The sequence below is a fragment of the Bacidia gigantensis genome (genome assembly GCF_019456465.1).
Source record: "Bacidia gigantensis strain McMullin 20006 chromosome Unknown contig_246, whole genome shotgun sequence".
In the NCBI taxonomy this organism is placed as follows: domain Eukaryota; kingdom Fungi; phylum Ascomycota; class Lecanoromycetes; order Lecanorales; family Ramalinaceae; genus Bacidia; species Bacidia gigantensis.
The window spans coordinates 274,425-293,007 of record NW_025408602.1 but is presented as its reverse complement, the minus strand read 5'-3'; the positions used below and the strand labels follow the sequence as shown (position 1 = coordinate 293,007).

The 18,583-nt window shown below is 50.8% G+C and overlaps 7 protein-coding genes across 7 annotated transcripts; 4 read left to right on the top strand and 3 right to left on the bottom strand.

The window, feature by feature from the left end:
- Nucleotides 1–552: 552 nt before the first annotated feature.
- On the top strand, nt 553–1,422 carry KY384_005748 (uncharacterized protein; the record flags this gene model as incomplete). The annotated part of the gene is made up of 3 exons (XM_044814246.1): nt 553–607; nt 660–727; nt 784–1,422. The coding sequence occupies 3 exons, from the start codon at nt 553–555 to the stop codon at nt 1,420–1,422; spliced, it is 762 nt and encodes a 253-aa protein (XP_044668396.1).
- Nucleotides 1,423–3,593: 2,171 nt separating this feature from the next.
- On the top strand, nt 3,594–4,542 carry KY384_005747 (uncharacterized protein; the record flags this gene model as incomplete). The annotated part of the gene is made up of 3 exons (XM_044814245.1): nt 3,594–3,764; nt 3,878–4,414; nt 4,534–4,542. The coding sequence occupies 3 exons, from the start codon at nt 3,594–3,596 to the stop codon at nt 4,540–4,542; spliced, it is 717 nt and encodes a 238-aa protein (XP_044668395.1).
- Nucleotides 4,543–5,011: 469 nt separating this feature from the next.
- On the bottom strand, nt 5,012–7,470 carry KY384_005746 (uncharacterized protein; the record flags this gene model as incomplete). Its single annotated transcript, XM_044814244.1, has 3 exons — nt 5,012–5,163; nt 5,252–7,325; nt 7,423–7,470. The coding sequence occupies 3 exons, from the start codon at nt 7,468–7,470 to the stop codon at nt 5,012–5,014; spliced, it is 2,274 nt and encodes a 757-aa protein (XP_044668394.1).
- Nucleotides 7,471–9,393: 1,923 nt separating this feature from the next.
- KY384_005745 (uncharacterized protein) lies at nt 9,394–10,712 on the bottom strand (the record flags this gene model as incomplete). Its single annotated transcript, XM_044814243.1, has 3 exons — nt 9,394–10,355; nt 10,435–10,599; nt 10,685–10,712. 3 exons carry the CDS (start codon nt 10,710–10,712, stop codon nt 9,394–9,396), a joined length of 1,155 nt encoding a protein of 384 aa, XP_044668393.1.
- Nucleotides 10,713–11,399: 687 nt separating this feature from the next.
- KY384_005744 (uncharacterized protein) lies at nt 11,400–12,165 on the top strand (the record flags this gene model as incomplete). The annotated part of the gene is made up of 2 exons (XM_044814242.1): nt 11,400–11,450; nt 11,506–12,165. 2 exons carry the CDS (start codon nt 11,400–11,402, stop codon nt 12,163–12,165), a joined length of 711 nt encoding a protein of 236 aa, XP_044668392.1.
- A 478-nt stretch (nt 12,166–12,643) lies between these two features.
- Nucleotides 12,644–16,800, top strand: KY384_005743 (uncharacterized protein; the record flags this gene model as incomplete). The annotated part of the gene is made up of 5 exons (XM_044814241.1): nt 12,644–12,871; nt 12,924–12,950; nt 13,022–13,983; nt 14,034–16,348; nt 16,520–16,800. The coding sequence occupies 5 exons, from the start codon at nt 12,644–12,646 to the stop codon at nt 16,798–16,800; spliced, it is 3,813 nt and encodes a 1,270-aa protein (XP_044668391.1).
- Nucleotides 16,801–17,279: 479 nt separating this feature from the next.
- KY384_005742 (uncharacterized protein) lies at nt 17,280–18,286 on the bottom strand (the record flags this gene model as incomplete). The annotated part of the gene is made up of 2 exons (XM_044814240.1): nt 17,280–17,843; nt 18,035–18,286. The coding sequence occupies 2 exons, from the start codon at nt 18,284–18,286 to the stop codon at nt 17,280–17,282; spliced, it is 816 nt and encodes a 271-aa protein (XP_044668390.1).
- Nucleotides 18,287–18,583: the final 297 nt, after the last annotated feature.

Here is an 18,583-nt window from a genome sequence, read left to right as displayed (position 1 = left end):
GTGAACCTCTCCACCAACGGCGCCCTAAAGATGTTTGTTTATGATAGTGTGCGGCTCGGTAGGGATGATAAGTCGGGAATAGGGGTGGCTTCCCCTCATCTTGTTGGTTGCCCTGACCAGCCTAGAAATGATTATTGAATCACGTCCAGGCTAGGCCGAAGAAAGACACCTGAAACAAAGAAGTCCCAAGGCTAATATCACCGAAATGAGGCTTTTTCCCCATGGCCTTCATCGTTGATCTAATATAGAGGCTAACCTGAGCATCTTGCAGCTACGTCTACTCAGGGATGATTTTAAATGAGTTGTTCAAAGCGGCTGAGTAAGCTAATGTCGGCAGCCTTTCTTGCCAAGACCTGACAGCGCTAGACTACAATAAGCGATGTTGCCCCACGTCACAGCAGGAACTTTGTTTGCTCTTTGTAGCCACACAGAGACTGGCCTCTTGGACCTTTCAGACGTGGGGGCTCTGAAGCTTGTTTGCAAACAGGACATCACTAGATCGTAAACTTACTCTTGCCCTCACTCGGTTTTGCAAGCTTGTCACGCGACATCATGGCACCAGGAGGACGAGGCAGAGCGGGGAAGTTCAGCAAGCCAACACGAGGAGGTTCGTAGTCATGGGCGAAGTGTGGGTAATCCCGATACTGATGTATTTTCAGGAGGAAAGAAGTTCAGCAAGAACCTCACCCCTCTAGATGCAGATGGCAACCCCATCAGCATGTGGGCTGTGAGCCCCCTTCTCCACGAACATGCCTGCATCTTACTGAAAGCGAATTTCTTCAGGATCCGAGCAAACAGCAGCCACAATCTTCCTCAGAGGAGGAAGACTCATCGGAAGACTCATCAGACGACGAATCCAAACCCGACGACTCAAACCTGACCCGCGAAGAGCGTCGTGCCGCCGCCAAAGCCAAGAAGGAAGCTGCCATAAAGAAGAAATCACAGAAAGCTGCTGCCCCTGGCGACATCCCTTCATCAGACTCGGATTCTTCGTCAGAAGCAGAAGATGAAGACATGCCCGCCAACCCGAACCACACCGCCAAATCCCGCTCTCAAGCCAAAGCCCCCGTAGTCCCACCGTCAGCCGACGCCCCGGCTCCTAAAGTCCCGAAAAAGGGTGGAGATACCTCGCAGCTGTCACGAAGGGAGAGGGAAGCTGTGCAAGCTCAGCAAGCAAGGGAGAAGTATCAGAAATTGCACGCTGAGGGGAAAACAGATGAGGCAAGGGCAGACTTGGCAAGACTGAGTCTCATTAAAGAGAAGAGGGAGCAAGAGAGTAAGAGGAGAGTGGCGGAGAAAGAGGAGCGTGAAGAGCAGGAACGGGAGAAGGCAAAGGATGTGAATGATCGCGAGGAACGGAGGAAAGCGGCTGCGATGGGTAGTGGGGCGAGAGGTGGGAGAGGAGGAAAGAAGAAGGCTTAGATTCATGATGCTGTTTGAGTCAAGGCTTCAGTCTGCGGTATGAGATATCTCGGTTATGGTCATGAGTAGGAAAACATTGATAGAAAGCAGCGGCTTCAAAATCAAGCATGTGGTATCACGAAAAGCATGTTGCTCTTTATAAATCATAGCATGAACGAATGTAATGTCACAAAACATAAACGTCCTTTCTACATATACGCCCGAACTTCGTACACCTGAACGCCGGGTAACCTCATCCAGCCTGCACATCTCGTCACCTGAAGAAGTCTAATCAACAACCCCAATGACGAAATCCCCAAAGCCTTCCAACATGCCCTCTGCATCCCACCTTCTCTCAGCTACATCCTACCCCACCCCTCCCCAGCCCAACCATGTCCTCCCAAGCTCCTATAACCCTCGCTTTCGACCTCTACGGCACCCTCCTCTCCACCTCCTCAATTGCCGACGAGCTTGGCCACCACTTCGGTGAAGCCAAAGCCTCCTCCATCGCCTCTCTCTGGCGGAGATACCAGTTGGAATATACTTGGCGGTGTAACAGCATGAGTCCGTCCCCCCTTCCCCTTATCTTGTCCTCGTCTCTCAAAGTCCTGCTAACGACCAGAAGACATACACATCCCCTTCAACACCCTCACCACCCGCGCCCTAACGCACGCGCTACGCGAGCACGACCTCTCCCTCCCTCCTCCCCAGATCTCGGCGCTGATGGAGAAATACGACAGCCTCTCCACCTTCCCGGACGTTGCCCCCGCACTTACTGCCCTTGCCCAATCAACCGACATCCAAGGGCAGGATAATGCGCCAGCCCTCCAAGCAGTGGTATTCAGCAACGGGACCGCCTCTATGGTCAAGAATTCCGTTTTCAACTCCCCGTCTTTGGGGGCTACGCGCGTATCTTCAAGGATATCATCACGGTGGAGGAGACGAGGAAGTATAAACCTGCGCCTGAAGTTTACGCGCACTTGGTTGATAAGCTAGGGAGGAAAAATGGAGAGGGTAAGGAGGGTAAGGAGGGGGGAGAGGGTGTTTGGCTTGTCAGCGGGAATCCGTTCGATGTCGTGGGCGCGAAGAAAGCGGGTTTGAGGGCTGTATGGGTTGATAGGGAAGGTAAGGGGTGGAGTGATGGGTTGGGGGAGGGGGAGGAGTGGGGAGGACCGGACTTGGTAGTTGGGGGGTTGGGGGAGGTGGTGGGGGGCGTGAGGGGATTTGTGGGGAGGTAGAGAGAACATTGGAGAGGAGATCATGGTGGAGCGGGAGAGTAGGGAGAGTAAGTGAACTTTCAGAGTGCAGGACCTTGGATCGCGATTGTTCTGCGTGAAGGAGGCGCCTTCCAAAGTTCCAGCGGCAGAATCTCTCGAGGAGAGCCGAAGGTCGAAAGGGGGTTGCAACGCAATTGATGGCGCTAGAAAGTTCGCAAAAATGAAGTTCTCAATGCCTTGCTGCAGGAATTCGAGACATCTCATCGTCCATCATCGAAGTGGAAGTATAACCTTCCGGGAGCCCAATTTAACGGAGATTTCATCTCAACGGAAAGGGATCGATTTTGCTGCTGGATAAAATATCCAAAGATATGTGGTCAACGGTTTGCTGGACAAGCGACAAGTAAGATCACGGACATATCAGAAGCATGATTTCACGTATGCAAAACACTCTTTTGACTCCTTGAATTGCATGCGAAAGACCAAATCATCTGCATGGAGAAAGCCGTGGTCTTGAGATTGGATTAGACAGAAGAGGTAACCTCACATTCACACCTGAAGTGAGGAGGTAACACTGATTCAAATGATGTGTTGGTCGTCATTGCGATAGATGTGCACTGAAAATTACTCTCACCATCTACCAACGATGATGGTGAAGTGAAAGTCGAACCTCTTGGGGCTTTCATTCTTCAAATATGGCCGTCAGCTTTGCAATTGCCTCAAATATGGATAAAATAGTATTCATATTCCTTCATGGGTAGTACGACACGAGGTGGCCAATCCTCACCTCAGCATTCAGTACGACACTTCGAAAATCTCATTGTCACTCACTTTTCTGCTCTTCAACACCTGAGCGGTGATACGCATTCGTTTTGTTCTTATTAATATCTCGCCCTATTACTACATTCTTTTCAACCACTAATCGTACCTTCTTTGATAGCGAAATCAACATCATCATCGTTGGTCCCCAGCACAATGCCAGGCATAACGGACCTCTACATCTCCTTCACAAACGACATGATATCCCACCACGAACGCAGCGGCACCATCCACCGCATCTCACGCGCAAACATCGAGCGCATCCTCCTCCGCGAGCTAGACAAAGGCAAACTGGCCGTCGACTACAAGCTGAGCTGGTACCATGCCGTACGTCCCCTCCCCTCCCCTAGCACTCACCTTTCGTCACACCCCTCTTATCCAAGTCATAAAACCCTTCCCCTTCCCCCTCTTTCAACTGACTAACAGCTCCCTTTCCCCAGGTTCTCCAAACCCCTTTATTTGATTCCCTCTGGTACTCAAACCAACTCCGCCTCAAACTCCCCGAGTCCGCCACCCAGCGCTACACCCCCGACGAGACACTGACATCCTACTCTCTCACCTCCCCAACCACTCCGCAGTTTCGCCACCATCCCAACAGCATGGCCCCACCCCCAAAATACCCCCTCTCCACCTCATCGACCGATAAGAACAACCCCTACGCGAAGAACTACCCCCGCGAACACGCCTACCGCAACCGCTCGCCTACGCCCAGCATCTCGCTCGTGTCGGGCACGGAAACGAACGCAACGGAGGAGAGCGAGGAGTATGATGAGGATGCAGTGGCGTTTGCTGAGCTGCTGGGCCAGGGGGTGTCGAGGCAAGGGGAGCTTTTCGAAGAAGGCGGCGACGGCGACGGCGAGGGGCAAGGGGAGGGGGAAGGAGGGGTGGGTGATAGAAACGGATTGCGGAGACAGGAGGGCGATGATGGCGCTTTTGGCTCCGGCAAGGGAAGTGCGGGAAAGAAGAGGAAGGCTAGTGTGAGTCGGGGACGCACGGGGAAGGGGAGTAGGGGTACGGGTAGGAAGGCGAAGGGTGTGAGATTTCAGTGAGTTGAAGAAAAGAGAGAGGAGAATGGGGAGAGGGAAGAGACCAGTAGTTGGACTGATTATATTTGGGGACTCTGTCATGTCATTTGGATGCGGTACCCAGCGGGACTTTCTCTGATAAGGGGGTATAAATAATTTGCGAATCGGTGGAGGGGGAGACGCAAGTCCGGGGTTGTTGATATGAGGTTTGAAATTCTGGAGATACGCCAGAGAGCTTTTCAGATGAGAGCGAGGGGCGGAAGCAGTGAGATTCTGCTATTTCCTTCGCTCTCTTGTCTTCGTTGCAAAAAAGAGTGAGGCTACGTCCTCTGACACCATGACAGAAAGACAGCAGTAGCAACATAGAACGCGACAGTCACCAATTCTTGCAAGCGAGATACGCAAACTTCAGGATGGACGACGCAATAGAAATTTGAGAAAACAAAGCGATGCACAGAAAGCAAGCGTGTCAGAAGCAGAGCTCTGCTTTTCCTTACCTGTGTCCATAGCTGTGATCTCTATATACACATCTATGTCCGCTTTTCATATTTATAGCGTCCGTTTCTCCACGATCTCATCATAACTCTGCACCTGATCGCCGACCCTGAAGCCTGCCCAATTCGTGAAGCTCATGCCGCACTCGGTGCCTTTACGCATTTCATCGACGTCCTTTTTGACGCTTTTGAGGGAGGAAAGTTGTCCTGGTGCATCGTCAGTATTCACTACTCTCCTCCCCACCCCCCATGAACGAGGAGAATCTGCCGCAGCAGGGAAAGATGGGAGACTTACCATGATAAATTACATCCTTATTCCTCAGCACCCTGATCTTCCTCCCCTTCCCAACAACACCATTTCGAACTTTGCACCCCGCCACAGGCTCATATTTCCTCCCCTTAACATTGATATCGAAAACCTGCGCAATCTCCGCCTCGCCAATGACTTTTTGCGTGACCAGTGGAGCGAGCTTCTCAGATAGAACGGCTTTCACTTCATCGACGAGTCGGTATATGATGCTGTGATCAATGATCCTGACGCCCCTCGCTTCTGCGGTGTGCCTGATTGCGTTATCGATCTGGGTGTTGAAAGAGATGATAGAGCCAGAGGCGGCAGCGGCATGGTCGATGTCGAACTCGCTAATCGGGCCGACGGCGCCGCGGAGGACGTGTGGACGTACTTCACTGTTGCCAACGCCGGAAATGTAGTTTGTTACTGCTTCAAGGGAGCCGGAGACGTCAGCTTTGAGGATGAAATTGATTTGCTGCAATTTGGGCGCTGCTGGTGTTGTCGCTTTGTGTGTGGCTTCAGCTCCAGTATCGATGGGGGTGGAGTCACTCGACTTCGATTTTGCAAGCTCTTCGGCTTTCTTGAGGTCTTCGCGCTTTTCCTGCTCCAATCGCCGAGATTCGTTGATGGCGGCAATGTCGGTCGCAGATTGCTGCCGCGTGGCAAGCTCGAGTCGATAGTCAATTACTGATTTTGCTTTTGCCTCGTCGGGCGCCTGGATCATTTCGTCTCCGGCGGTGGGCTGCTCTCGCCATCCGTCGACTTCGATGGGAGTGCCTGGCCCTGCAGACTCGATGATGACACCGGCTTCATTGCGAAGGCATCGTACGCGAGCCCAGGATGTTCCGGCAACAATGATGTCGTTCGGACGAAGCTGGCCTCGACGTACGAGTACGGTCGCTGTTCGACCTGCTCGCTTCGTCGTGCCCTCCAATACCCAACCTTCTACTTGACCTTCAGTTTCGGCTCGTCTGTCGAGAAGATCGGCAAGTGCTACCGTAGCTTCTTCTAGCTCTTCTATTCCTTCTCCTGTCTTGCCACTAACCGGTACCGTCTGGGTGTCGCCTCCAAAATCTTCAATTTCGACTCCGTGGCGCGCGAGGTCACTTTTGACACGCTCGATATTTGAGTCTTCCTTATCAACTTTGTTGATGGCGACAATCATAGGAACTCTGGCGGACTGAGCGTGCTTGATGGCTTCAATGGTCTGGGGCATTACGCTGTCATCTGCCGCAACGACCAGAATTACGATATCGGTCACGTTAGCCCCACGCTTTCGCATTGCAAGAAATGCTTCATGACCAGGAGTATCGAGGAATGTAACGAGTCTACCGCCGGGCATGCGCACGGAGAAAGCCCCAATGTGTTGAGTGATGCCGCCGTGCTCAGATGCTGCTACAGAAGACTTACGCAGGTAGTCTAATAGTGTAGTCTTTCCGTGGTCAACGTGGCCCATAATAGTCACGACTGGTGGCCGAGCTGGAAGCACTGACTGATCCTCTACTGGTGGCAAAGGCTTGAGGTCCTGATCCTCCGGCTGATCCAGTACCGCCTCAAAATGAAACTCTGCAGCAATCAGACTAGCGGTTTCGGCATCCAGGATGTGATCGTGGTTGAGTTCATCAAATCCTAACTCTTTCATCTTCCTCAAGAACCCATCCACCCGGACCTTTAGGAGTGGGGCAAGATTTGAAACGCTGATGAATTCTGGTATGTAGACAGGCTTTGGCGGTCCTGCCTGTATTTGAGCTGCTTTGGCTCTCTTTCTCTGCTCCAATCGTTCTGCTTTTCGCTTTGATCGGCTCGAATCCCCTTCTGCCTCTCCGGCATCCCATTCAGCGTTTCGTAAAACACCACCACGTTTAATTTTTCGTTGACGGGCAAAATCTCTTTCAGGCTTTTGCTTTTGATGCATCATGAAAGCTTGATTTTGTGCGGTCTGGGGTGCAGCTTCATCAGCAAATGAATCATCAAAGAAGATTCTAGGATCCGTTTCAAGATCTTGGTCGTCGGGGAAGGCTGTTGCAGGGGGGTTTTCTCGCTCTGTGATTGGCCTCCAATCGACGACAAGGGCCCTCTGCTTTGTGCCCAAGCAGGATTCGGATTTGCATCTCCACCCAGACTCCTACGCGGTCCGCCAAAAGTACCGCCTGGAAGAGAACTCTCCCTTATCCTACGCTCTTCGTCGACTCCTCTTGCAAAATGAGATGAGTCTTCACCTGCATCTTTAGACTGGTCCCTGGGAAAATTGGGTCTGTGAGGAAGCTGGCTAGTAGGTGGAAATGACATGCGTCTGGATGCACTTTCGTCTCGCCCTCTAATTTCATCACGAGGCGACCGAGACTTAGCTCTACGAGGGCGAGGGCTGCAACTTTGACAGGTCTCTTGGCTACCGTCATTGAGTGTATTACATTTTTTGCACGTCCAATCAGATTGCCAAGTTCTTCGAGCCTCGTTGCTGGTATAAGAAAGTCGAAATGCATGACAACTCCGGCACATCTGTGTTGTGCGACTGTTCTCATGTCCACAACCGCATGTCCATTCACCACCAAGTCTCCGAGCCGGAGTTGTTGAGTATGGTTTCAGTCTCGAGGATGGAGGGTTTGTTTGTGTACTACTTCGGTCCACAGGAGCGCGCTCATAATTTGTGCTCTGTGTTGAGGATACAGATTTTGAGAGACCATCCAACAACGATGCGAGTTCACTCCCTGTAGATTGCCGTTGTGGTTCTTGTCTTCTAGAAAAATGATCTGACGCTTTAGATTGTCCGCTATCTGACCCCCTTTGCAAAGGCCTGTTGGCCGCGCCCTCCCATCGGGGCCTCGACTTCGGTGGGTGTTGCCACCCATTTTCGGGCCACTGTTCCTGCTCATGGTCTATTTCTTGTCCTCTTGCACCAGATGGTGGTTTTCTTTTAGTTGCAGTGGTACGGAATAGACGCCTCTGATTTCGTGTAGCAGCGTGAATGGTCGGGAGTTGGAGTCGAGTGGCGCAGAATATACAAACATTTGTCGGCGTAGGAACCTGTCAATCAAGTCTCAGTATTGAGAAGTTCTCTCGATATTATCAACATACCTTCAGGACTTGACTGCTCATCATGCAGCGATGTTCCCGTTAAGGCGAAGCATTCAGAATTGAGGATAATTATTTTAGTTCAACTACGGACCTAACCCCTTATCGCCGATAGGTCACTCTCACGACCGATTTGTTGTCTCCAATACAGACCCCCTGCTAGGGGCCTTTTTAGTGTTGTTGATGTGAGTCCCCGCAGGGGGTCTGCACCGGAAAGTCGAGGTTCCCGGTATTTTTGATTCTGAGAGCTTCTTAGTCTTTGAACTTCAACCTTTAAGAAAAAATTATTATTTTCTTCCTACAACTGGACGGCTACGACTCGGGGTGAGATCTTTTGATTCTCTATATAAATTACTTAAGGAGAAAAAATTTCTCTTAAATTTCAGAAAATTCTAGTTGCAAAGCAAAATTTTTTTTTTTTTAATACAAAATTTTTGAATCAACAATAACTTTTGAAGCTTTCAATTTTTTTCAAATCTTAAAAAACTCGGCGCGAGATTATAATATGTTATATCCCAAACATATATATACATAGATTTATATGTGAAAGTGGTTGGGAACCAACTTCAAACGAAACCGATGGGACACGAAGCTGAAAATCTAAAAAACACGACTTTCCGGAGCAGGCGTGCTCAAAGAAAAGGCCGCGAAGCGACTAAGTCTTTTCTGGCCTAGCTTGCTAGGCTAGCACGCCTTAGGAGGCAACCGATTTGCCTATAGCAGAGACATACAAAATACAAAATGAAGCTCAGTACACGCGGTGTATAGACGTTGGTAGCATATGGGTATCTCAACAAAGTGGTTGGCAGACCAAAGCCTCGATGCTACATGATTCAGTGGAGCGTATCTCTATTTCAAAAGCCCTTGACGCCGGCAAGCCTTGATTTAGGACCAAAGTCTTGGTTTAGGACTGATCTCGGAGTAAGAAACAATCACCCATCGTGACAAGGACGCAGCCGAGCATAATTTGACCGAGAGGCGTCTTATTCGCTGCCATGGGGCACACGAAATCGAATCGCCTGCATAGTGCGGAGCGTATGGACAAGTTTTTTCGGCGAGCCCTGTCGTACACTCACTTATCGGACCGATCGCTCCCGATACTCCTTCACTTCTTTGTCGATAGCAAACACCACTTCAACAGCAATCAGCAGAATGATGATCCACTCAAGTCTGACCCCATGCTTCTCGCTCAGTTGTTGCCTCAGAACACTTGCAATTTCTTGCGCGTAGTCCATTTTCTCATTCAGGACCTTGATACGGATATTGGTGTCGAGGGCCTTGCCCACCTGGTCGTAGTAGCCCTCAAGACCTAGCTCGTGCCGGCTATCCCAAAACAAGTCTGGGAGGGAATCTGTTAGTTCCGAGTAGAGGTTCAATTGAGCTCGGATGCTAAGTAGCTGTCCCGTTTTTTGAAGGATGAAACTGCGCGTGAATGGCAGACGTCCACCACGTGAAAGCACCTCTGGGATTGATCTAGTAGACTCGAAGTAGTTGCTCAACAAGCTTTCTAGTACAGCGAGCTTCGTTGATCTCGCCAGTCCAGATGAAAAGGCGATCTTTGCAAGCACAGTGTCAAGAGTCCGGCTCGGAGTTGTATTCACGGCTTCGCTGTAAGTGGGAACCTTGTTATTCTTGCCATCACCTGCTTGCAGATCTGAACGAGCTTGAGCAGGCTGTGGCTTTGTGCCAAGTACTATGCGATCGCCTTTGATACTGCTGTTTTCTCTGTTTGCGTCTTCCACGTACTCAAGATCTTCTTCTTCGACTTTGCTCAAAGGCGCTGTAGCCGCAGGCCGGAGCGCGCCTGATACTAGACTTTCCAAAGTTGCATCTGGGATATCCCAAGCGACTATCGTCCCTGACGGAAATACAAAGAGATCCCCAGTGGTCCAGAATGTTTCACTTTGGTTGGAAGGGGATATCTGCACAGGAAGGGCGACGTGGACTACCTGAGGGTAGAGATCTGTGCCGCAGGGGTCAAGCTCATGGCCGAATCCCTCCAATATGCGCGCAATATGAGCGATGTCGTATTCTTGGGCTGTACATATTGCCGTCACAGTCTGTGCGGCGACGCGTCAACAGAAAACTCCTTGAAATTGCCCAAGGATCCCACCTACTTTCAATGCATCTGGCCCCGCCGACGATCCTTTTTGGTGCTCTTTGACATCTCGAGACCTCTGGGCCTCCACCGCTACCCGTCTCAAAGAATTCGCGGCAGCGGAAGTTCTTTTCGTCTTTCTCTTTGTAGATGTGGTGTTCTCGTTCTTTCGTGCCTCTTTTAACTCTGACTTCAAGACGCTGTTCGAAGAGAAGAAGTCTTTACGTCTCTTGGCAAGCAGGCGGCCCCCAGAATGAAAAAGGGAACACCTCGCGCCGGCGAGGCGTAAGGGTTCATTGCTTGTGGTTATGAGTGAACTGTACCGTCGAGCGAAGCACAGGGTCGAATTTCGTGGAATATGGCGGCACAAGCCAAACATAGCACATTGTCAATGTCCAGGACTCGTGAAACTTCTCTGTCTTCGGTGCCTCTGCTATCAAAATTTTCGTAAGGCTCCAGATGTCGGCAGATGACGTTTCTTGGCGTCTGAAGTGCCGCTCTAGTTACTCTTCTGGTTAGCTTGAGATTGAAATATTATCAGTATAAAATTCATGATTACATAAGCGGTAACCTATCGTAGTTGCGGAACATCGTACAAGGACGGTACAACAGTTCTTGTTACCAGCGGTTGTCAGACTTGCATCATACATTCTGAAGATGGCGTGCGCTCGCCAAATTTGATTCGTCGGATTGAACGCTGTTCCAGTTTCAACATCAACGCTGATCCCCTACAGAGCAGATCTTTTGTCGAAAGATAACATCTAAATCCTTTGAAATTCTGAGACATCCCGCATCTTCATCTACGTCCTACTAAACCGCCATCATGGGGGAGATCTTAACCTGAAGAAATCCTGGCATCCTTCGATTCTATCTAATCAGAAACGTACATATGAAGCAGAGCAAAGAGCACTCCAAGAGCGCAAAAAAACGCAGGAAAGGATCAAAGAGCTTCGGCAAGAACGCCAGATTGAGGAGCTGCAGCAGATGCAACAGACAGCAAACGGATCACAGAAATTAGAGAGGGTCGATTGGATGGTGAGCACAATCACAACACCCATAGGCAAAGAAAAATACGGGCTGATTCATATAGTACTCAGGACCAACCACTGGACAATCCGGTACAACAGAAGAAATGGAAGGTTATCTACTGGGTAAGAGGAGGATTGATTCGCTTGTTAAAAGAAATGACGAGAATTTAGAGGAAGGGGCCTATAAGAATGGGTTTACAGCTCCAGGGAATATGAATTCGGTCCGTGATACGGCTCGCAAAATCCAAGAAGATCCAATGTTAGCGATCAAAAAACAAGAACAAGCTGCTTATGAGGCTTTGACAAACGATCCTGTGCAAAGACGTCTGCTATTGAAAGCTGCGGATCGGGACGTTGACCTTCAACGAAAAGAGGACCGGCACCGGCACCGGCACCGGCATCATCACTCTGGTCACAGAAAACGCGACAGAAGTAGAGGACGAGCCGACAGAGAAGAGAGGCACAGCGCCGAGAATGAATATCGCCGCAGAACTTATCATGAAAACTCTCGGCGCCGCTCTGCTAACTCACCAACATACGACAGCCGGCGGCGATCCTCTCCTACTAATCATAATCGCCGGCACCAACGCTCCTCCCCCCATTCCGTTCTCGTTCTCCAATTCGTTACGACGGTCATCACACTAACAAGGATACCGCTTCTAAATCCGCAGAAGAGAGAGCCGCCAACCTCGCAAGCATGCAATCCACAGCCTCAGAGCTAGAGATTTCCCGGTCGGCACGGCTCAAAGCGATCGAAACGCAGGAGAAAGCCGAGTTGGAAATAGAGGAGAAAATGAGGGCGCGGAATGCGAAAAGAGGCGACGAGAAAGGCGCTTTCGTGAAAGCGATGTCGCGTCAAATAGGGGACCTGGGAATAGAGGAACAAGTGAGAAGAGGTAGAGGAGGGTTGGAGAAGATCGGAAAGGAAGAGGATGATGTGTAGATGACAAGACATTGTCTTAGGACCGTGTTCCCAGGGATAATATGATAGCACCACTTGATCCCCTGCTACTAGTGTTAATTTTAACGTACCTTGCCTTGCTTGCATACCTACTTAGACCGTCAGGCACTCACCCCTGGCTCGGACAGGGGTTCGCCCGGGGCCGATTTTTGTTCCCTTGGCACAAATCCGCGGATCATCCATCGGTGAGAACCAGAGAGAGGTATAGACATTGAAAGACGTAATGCCACTGCATTCGAATGGCGCAAGAGGGTGGAAATGACGATAGAGAAGACGAAGAAATCACGAAGGTTGCTTCTAATGGCAAGCTATCCAATCCAGACGCAGAGGCGCAGGACGATGCTTCTGAGGAGGAAGAGGAAGAGGAGGAACCTCGATTGAAATATGCGTCCTTGACTAGGCATCTCAGATCAGTCTATCGGAATGGAGACTCCACTAGTGCCTTCCTCGTCGCTGGAGACAAGATGGTAAGCTTCGTTCCAGCATCAATGAGGTCTTCTAGCCACTTACCAGCGCTAGCTTGTTGGAACTCATAATGGCCACATTGTGAGTAGCTTGGTCATTCTCCAGTATGGTGACTGAATTCTCAGCATACTTTATCATTGCCATTGTTCCAGTCGATCCGCTCTTTTCGCGCTCATCAAGCGTCGATCACATCGGTCTCAGTATCCCCATTCCCGCCCCCGTTGGCCGCTACAAAGGTCGAAGGCCATCACCAAAAGCCAGCACACAAGACGAAGGCTCCCACTCCCTCAGCTCCAAGAAACGCCAAAGATTCACCGCAAAGCAAGAACACTCAACAGCCACCTGTTCCTCTAATACCATCGAACGCTATATTCATAGCCTCCTCCTCAATAGACGGTCATGTTTTCGTGACATCCCTCACAGATCCAAAAGATGTACAGCTGCGGAATTTTGGAAGACCTCTTCATGCTGTCGCGTTATCACCAGAGTTCAAATCAGATCGATCATATTTGTCAGGAGGTCGTGCAGGTAGCTTGGTTCTGACCGTTGGAGGCCAAACTGGTACAAAGTCAGACGCTACGACTACTGGCGCTGCCGCGTCGGCCTCAGGATGGCTGGGTTCAATTGGTCTGGGATCAAATACTGGCAAGGATCAAGTCCTACATTCAGGAGAGGGCGCAATCAGTTGCATAAAATGGTCTCTGTCAGGCAAGTACGTTGTATGGGTCAATGAGCATGGCATCAAATTCATGAGGTCAAATCTGCATCTTGAGTCCATGGAATCCGACTTAGCTTGGAAGCGCATGAAACACATTGATCATCCAAACCGCCCAGGGTGGGATGAATTGGCTGGGATATGGAAAGCTCATGTCGAATGGATCGATGAAGCAGGACTGGAGTCAGACGAGTTATTTCCGACGAAATCACCAAATGATGGTGTAGCAGAGCCAGCCGACATTGAACGCCTCAGGATGACCCAAAAAAGCAGGACGATAGAGAAACTTGTTGTAGGATGGTCTGGAACCATCTGGATTGTCAATGTGCACCCTGCTGGTGCAAAGACAGCAAAAGCGCCCGCTCAGGACAGAGCTGGACTTGTAGAGCTTATTACGATGTATGTAACGCTTGCATGCCTATCATACGACTTGCCTAACCCGTTGCTAGTTTACGAATGGACTGTATTATATCTGGAATTTCGCTATATACCCCAAAACTATTGCTTATACTTGCTTATGTTACACCAGAAGAGGATACTACCCAAAAGACGACGAAACGAGGGCTCTCCCGGCGTCAGAATGCTTCACAACCCGAAATGAGGATAGTCGATGTTACAACTAAGAAAGAAGTCAGTGTGGCGGACACGCTTCACATTACTCGCTACGAGAGCCTTTCTGCCACAGACTACCACTTGAGCGTCTTGCCCGCCATCCGCATGCGCACCAACACTGCGAACCAGCGTGGAACGCTGGAAGCTATTGGTGGTGGCATTGAGGCTATCGGCGGTGGCATTTGGGATGCAACCATGTATCCGACCAAACTCTTCAGCAGTAGTGCTAGTGTTCGGAGCAGGGACAGTACCAGCCCCAGTAAAACAGGCAGCGAAGCAAACGCCATAACGGACCTTAAAGCTGCTCAAATAAAATATCCTAAAGCTTTTCAAACACAAGAACCCAAGACCACACAGCTAGAAGACTCACCAGATCCGTCCATCTTGACGCATGGGATGAAGATTTTTATTCAAAGTCCTTACGATTGTATCATTGCAACGAAGCCCACCCTACCTGATCATTTCATCTGGCTAGACAGCCACGCAAGATATGAGGAAGCGTGGAATCTGTTAGATCGTAGTCCGGAGGCGGCAGCCACTGCTCCAGAAGACCGACTTTCCGACCGCTCTCCCAGCACTCCTACAGATAATAGCCTAAGTGATTTCTTTGCAGATGATCAGTCTTTGGTGGCTCCCTCAGAGAAGCAAACCATTCAGCTTCGCGCCAAAAAGGAAAAGATCCGTGTTGGAGAGCGTTGGGTCGATCAGCTCGTCACCACCCAGGACTGGGAAATTGCTGGTAAAATATGCGGTCAGGTTCTGGGTACTCCTTCTGCTTGGGAACGGTGGATCAGGGTTTTTGCCCAAGCGGACAAGTTTGATGATATAACACCATTCGTGCCTTACGACCATGATCAGGGTCCTCTTAGTCGCCCTGTGTACGAACTTATACTAGGTCATTACGTATCCCAAGATATACCACAATTCTGTGACTTACTCAGACGATGGCCCCCTGAGCTCTTTGACGTCGACAGTATTATTGAGACTATCCATGGCAAATTCAAGTCTGGAGAAATCAGCGAAGATTCGGTGGAAGACAATGAAGCGGGTAGAGACTGGCGTCTTCTCATGGAAAGCCTAGCAAGACTCTATTTGGCTGTTGGCCGACCTCGAAAGGCACTTCGCTGCTACATACGCCTCCAAGATGCTGATGCAGCAATGAGTCTTATATCTGAAACGCACCTCGTCGAAGCGGTAGCAGATGACATCCCAGGCTTCATTCTCCTCCGTGTGAGCAAGGATCAACAGCGTACCGCTTCATTGTCTGATCTTGCCGAGCTCACACTCGAGCCAATTCGTCTTCTCGTTACAGAAGCGCATCGTGGTGTCGTTCTCCCCGAATCAGTCATCCACCAACTCAATAGCCGCTACAGTACGCCCAATCCATACCTATTCTTCTACTTCCGGGCTCTGTGGCATGGTGATACCTCAACTGATCAAACCACCTCGAGATCCACACCCAAAGAAGAGCGTCTCTTAGTTCAAGAAGGCAAAAACCTCGTTTCTGATTACGCCGACACGGCCGTCGCCCTCTTTGCTGAATATGACCGTGACCTACTAATGACATTCCTCAAAGCCTCTCAATCCTACACTCTAAGCTCTGCATCCAAAATCTGCGAGCAACGCAACTACACACCTGAGCTCGTCTATCTCCTCTCCAAAGAAGGGCGCACAGCGCAGGCACTACGTCTTATAATCGACAGCATTGGCGATGTCAGCCAAGCCATTCAATTTGCCAAGGAACAGCACGATCCTGCCCTCTGGGACGACCTGATCGAAGAAAGCATGGACAAACCCTCTTTCATCACAGGCCTACTGAAAGAAGTCGGCACATCCATCGACCCGCTCAACCTGATCCAGCGTATTCCCTCAGGCCTAGAAGTGCAAGGTCTGAAGGATGGCTTGCAGCACATACTCCGCGAATTCGAGGTCCAAGAGAGCATCAGCCGTGGCGCAGCAAGAGTACTCCGAGGTGAGATCAACCGTGCAATGCAAAGTCGTTCTTCAGGGTTGCGTAAAGGGATCAGATTCTCCGTGGCCGCGCATTCGAAGGGCAAGAAGCAGGCCACCAATGCCGGGCCGAAAGAGATCAAGGCAAAAGATATAAAGCCCGGACATTGTGCGGGCTGCGGCGACGCCATCAACGATCGAGGTATGTGTTTTCCCCACTCTACTTTTCAAGGCTCCACTCCGCTGCACCTCACCCGCCCATTTTCGCCACTCTCCCTCTCCCTTCCACCCCCTCTCCCTTCCACCCCCTCCCCCGTCCCACCCGCCCGACCCCACCCAGCTTTCAAAACACCTAACTAACCCCCCGACCCAGACTCTCACCAAGCCTACCTAATAGCCTTCCCCTGCGAACCCCACCCCCACACATTCCACCTGTCCTGCCTCCTACGCCACGCCTTCCCGCCCGGCACCGAGCCTCCCTCAATTCTCCGTGAATTTCTCGAACCCTCCGATCCCGATGACGACGACGACTGGGCTGAGCACGCATGGGATAGAAGTGTGGGGCCGAAGGTTGATAGAGCGAGATTGATTGGGACGGTGCTGGGGAAGGGATGTCCGCTTGAGGGTGAGGCAGGGGAGGGCGAAGAGTCGTGAGATGGGTGGGAAAGGTGACGGGGAGTTGGGGAGAAAGAGGGAGCGGTGTAATGGTGCACAACGGGAGGGAAGATAGAGCACAGGGGGGATCACATGCTGCATAGCCAGGCGTTTGCATAGGTGGGCACCTTTCCATCATATCCCGCACCCGCGCACAACTCAATGAAATCCAAATTCAAACTTCCACAAACGCAAAAATCGCTGACGGGAGCATCGTGATGGTCATAACTTCATTATCATTCCCTATACGCTAATCATTCCGACTGACGCTTCTCATTAATCAAAAAAACCAAAGCACTTTTCCATTTACCGTCGACGCCTAAGCCATCACTCACACCAAGATCCCAAAATACCGACCACCCAAACTCCTGACAGGAAACCTCATCTGCCACTCGCACGCACATCTACCACATCGCCTTCCCTCACAACGTACCATCTCACCATCATCATATAAATACTGTAATGCCATCATATCTACCCTATTCCCTCTTCACAGCGCGCGTAGCCCTCTCTGCCATCGCACGGAGAAAAGGCACAAAGACCCAATCAAATAGTAAGATCCCGAGCGCAGTAGACACAGCAATGGAGAATTCCTCGCGTCTGGTAAAGCTGGACGCGTCGCCACGGACGGGCTGGATCGGGGCTGCTGCTCCAATTGTCGTCGACGTTGGTGTGGGCGTCAGTCTCGGCAGCGTGGAGTTGGCGCCCTGGGGGATGCCTGCATTCGCAGCCGTGCCGATGAGCTTCGGGGCAGGGATGATGGGGACGGGTGCTGGTGCTGGTGTGATGATGGAGATGCTGGTATTGGCGGGACCTGTCGTGGCAGTGGCGGATTGGAGGGCTGCGCTTGCGGCGGCGAGGAGTGAGGAGGCTTGTGTGAGTGTTGCTGTTGGGACGATGGGGATTGGACTGAAGTGCACGGCTGTGAGGCAGTAGTCTGGGATTGTGGTGATGGTCACAGTGACAGTGATGGTTGAGACCGCTGCCGGAGAGGCAGTTGTGTTTGCGTGGCGAATGGTGTGTGCACGGGCTTGGAGTTTTTGCTGTTGGGGTAGTCAGTGGAGTGAGCATATGAGAGGGTCGAGGAGTGGCTTGCCGTGTCTTGACCGCCGCAGGCGTTCTCAGGGACGCTGGTCGTAGTACTTTCTTTCTCGCCATTTGCACGGGCTTGGAGGGTTTTCTAATGGGGCAGTCAGTGGAATCAGCATATGAGGAGCGTCGAGGAGTGGCATACAATGTTTTGGCCACTGCATGGTACATTGATGGTGCTGGTCGTAGTACCTTCTTTCTCGCCATTTGCACGGGCACGAAGAAGTGGGAGAATTTCCCTTGCTGCTTTATGTAAGTACCTTGACGGACGCTGCTGGTGCTGTGGATTCGGATTACCTACTTGGCTCAGAGGCAGCTTGGTTGGAATCTGGTGAGCACTCCATGTAGCAGAATGTGTGTTGATTTCGTTCGATGAAACAGCTGATCTCGCAGCCATCTTGAGACAAGGCTATCTCGTGCAACCCATTGAACCGTGGTGAGAGGGCTGGCTCTTTCAGAGAATTGACCAGAGTGAATGAGGCCAGGAGGGTGGCGAGAGAGGCAAGGCGTGGGAAATGCATCCTTGACGTTGTGCTTGATTGAACTAATTGATGCAGGCGTAGTAAAGCGATGTAAGAAACGATGGAATGATGCAGAAGCTATGCGGTGCTTGGATGCTTGTGATTGAAAGATGTTGGTTGAAGAAAGAAGAAGAAAAGAAGAGGAAGACAGAAAGTAAATAAAGCAGCAGAAC